The 2,589-nt window shown below is 37.1% G+C and overlaps 1 protein-coding gene across 1 annotated transcript; it reads right to left on the bottom strand.

The window, feature by feature from the left end:
- Positions 1–568: 568 nt before the first annotated feature.
- Positions 569–1,993, bottom strand: LOC113325362 (aspartic proteinase CDR1-like). The gene has a single exon (XM_026573556.1). The coding sequence runs from the start codon at positions 1,991–1,993 to the stop codon at positions 569–571; it is 1,425 nt and encodes a 474-aa protein (XP_026429341.1).
- Between the last annotated feature and the right edge of the window lie 596 nt (positions 1,994–2,589).

The following is a 2,589-nucleotide window of genomic DNA, read 5'->3' as shown; positions in this document are numbered from 1 at the left end:
ATAAGCATGTGGTGAGGGGGTATGTGTTTTCTTCATCAATAACCATCACTCAGCCTTTTATGACGACGCATTTTGTAAAAACAGACTGCCCTACTCAAGGAAGATGCCATGAAGAATATATTATGTTACCTGGTAGAGAGGCAAAAAAAAAAAAAGCAAAATCCTGGTAAACGGGTAGCTAAAATAAGTTGGCTTTGGGGTTACAAATATACACTTGGTGGAGGGAAAAGAAACCTTGCAGTTGCACTCAAGGAAGATATAAGTTTGAGTTTGTGGGTTTTAGATGTCTGGATCTATGTTATCAAATCCGTCCTGGGCGCTCGCCTAGGTGCGCGAGTCGGCCAGGGGTGCCTAGCAATAAAAGGCGCCTTGAACAATTTCATTTTTCTGGGCGCCTTTCGGCGCCTAGCATCTAATACAACATAGGTCTGGACTTCTTCGGTAAAAGGACAAGGGATTACTTAGTATGATCTAAAGAAAATAGTAGTACATTATTAAGTTCCAAATGAATGATGGTAGCAACAGAGAACACTAATTTCAGTAATTTGTGATGATAAAACCAGCTTAATTATATGGAGTTCGGGTAGTCGTTTCTGCAATCCTCTTCAGCAAAATAGAGTGACTTTCCCGCAACATTATGTAAGATCCTTTTGCGAGCTTGTTGCATTGCTCCAAACATGACATGATAAGGGGCATTGTCGGATTCGGGTTCTCGAATAATACCCAAACAAAAATAATTCGGAAGGATTTTAAAAGCAGTATCCTCATCGTGTCCGTGGAGGAAAAATGCGGCATCCTGAAAGTGGAATGTGATTGTTGGATATACAAAAGGCTTGATACGTCTTAGGAAACAAAGAGTATATTTAAATGGAGATGGTGTAACAGGATTAAGACCAAACCGCTCAAAATACTCCGTCACCTTCTCCGCAACCCTATCGAAGAGACTTTCGCGCATACGGCTCACTGAAGCCCCTGAATCTATTATACAACCGCCTCTTCCCGTACTCACCCTATACTGGAAATCCCTTCTTTGGAATCCGACTCTACTCCCATTCACACTAATATCCTCTAAAACCAAATAATAATATTGTTCGCCATAGTTAAATAAGGGAGTTCTGTATGCTTGTCGAACTTCACGATCAAGTCTCGTGTCTGAACCAAATCTTAAGTACGTATGGGTTCCGTCCATACCATCCCTATATGGCCTCAGGCAGTATTCAAATTTACCTAAATTTAATTGTTTTACTAAAGACTTAGATCCTCCACTTAGACCGAGTGTTCCAGAAAAAACTTCAGGTTGGCTACCAGCCATGTTCACTTGGTTAAGTCCACAACCCATGACAATAATAAAAGATTCAAGCCGACGGTAATCTGAATTTATAGTGAATTTTTCTTTAGCCAATTTACCTGTTGTAGATGTACCGTCCTCGTAACTTCTTTCGTAAGTACACATGCCTTGATCATCACATAATCCTGGGTAGCAATCAGGGTTTTCGATGGTACCCATTCTTCTCCTGTTACACCTTAGAGGTTGATACGTACTTGAACTTGTTGCAGGATAAAGGGGTTGTTGTTGAGGGAAAGAAGAAGTAGCACCTTGACATTGAATCCATGTAAGTGGGCTACCAGTATCAACCATTAAATAGTGTCGCTTGTAAGGTTCTGGACCAACAAAAGTACCTATTCCCACCGCTGCAACATATGATCCAGAACCATCGTAAGTCACAGGAAAAAGTGCGTTTATCGAGTTATTTAAACTTGATATTTTCCTCCCAATGTAACGTGCTCTATTTTTGGATTGTTGGATGAGTCTTTCGAATCTTTCTTCTTGTGTTAAATGATCGCCTGGATATAAAGGTGATTCTTTGGAGTCTCTATGAAAGATCTTCATGCTAAACCCACTTGGATTAACAGCAGTGACTGAGTTTGGCAATAGGGATATATGGAAAAGAATTGTTAGAAGAAGAATGAAAAGAGAGATCATTCCACCCATTTTTGGAGGTGTTCTATGTTTTTCTCTAATAGTGTATGGAATAATGTTTCTTGTGTCGTTTATGTATATGTATTAGTAGTTATCATGCTTGGTAATGATATTTATTATTATCAGAAATATCCATTAATGCTAATATTTTGAAAATTATTTCACGCTTTAATGTTTTGCATAGAAATAAAACTAGATCTGATACGATTTCATCATTACGATATTGGTCTATAATAAAAAAGAATATAACTATGAAATTTGAAAATGTTGTTTCGGGTTTTATTACTTGATGTTAACCTTAGCTAATTGGGGACAAAGTTACAACGGCAACTTACCACCAATGGAAGCATTGAAATTTTCTCATATGGGCCATATGGCCATAAAAATAATAATTAAGTCTGATTTTTAAAGATATTGACTCTAAAAATATTTTGGATTTTAGTATTTAAATTCATAAAATCAAATTTTGTCCTAATTACACATCAAATACTCAGATATTGGTTAACAATAAGTCAATAACACTAAATATATTTGGGATTCTATCATTAAATTTTATCCTGATACGAGGATTCACTAACTTTAAAAACTTTGGATTCTCAACATCGTAT

Source organism: Papaver somniferum, chromosome 11 (genome assembly GCF_003573695.1).
Source record: "Papaver somniferum cultivar HN1 chromosome 11, ASM357369v1, whole genome shotgun sequence".
In the NCBI taxonomy this organism is placed as follows: Eukaryota; Viridiplantae; Streptophyta; class Magnoliopsida; order Ranunculales; family Papaveraceae; genus Papaver; species Papaver somniferum.
Note: the sequence above shows the minus strand (reverse complement) of the source record. Positions and strands in the feature narration are given on the sequence as shown.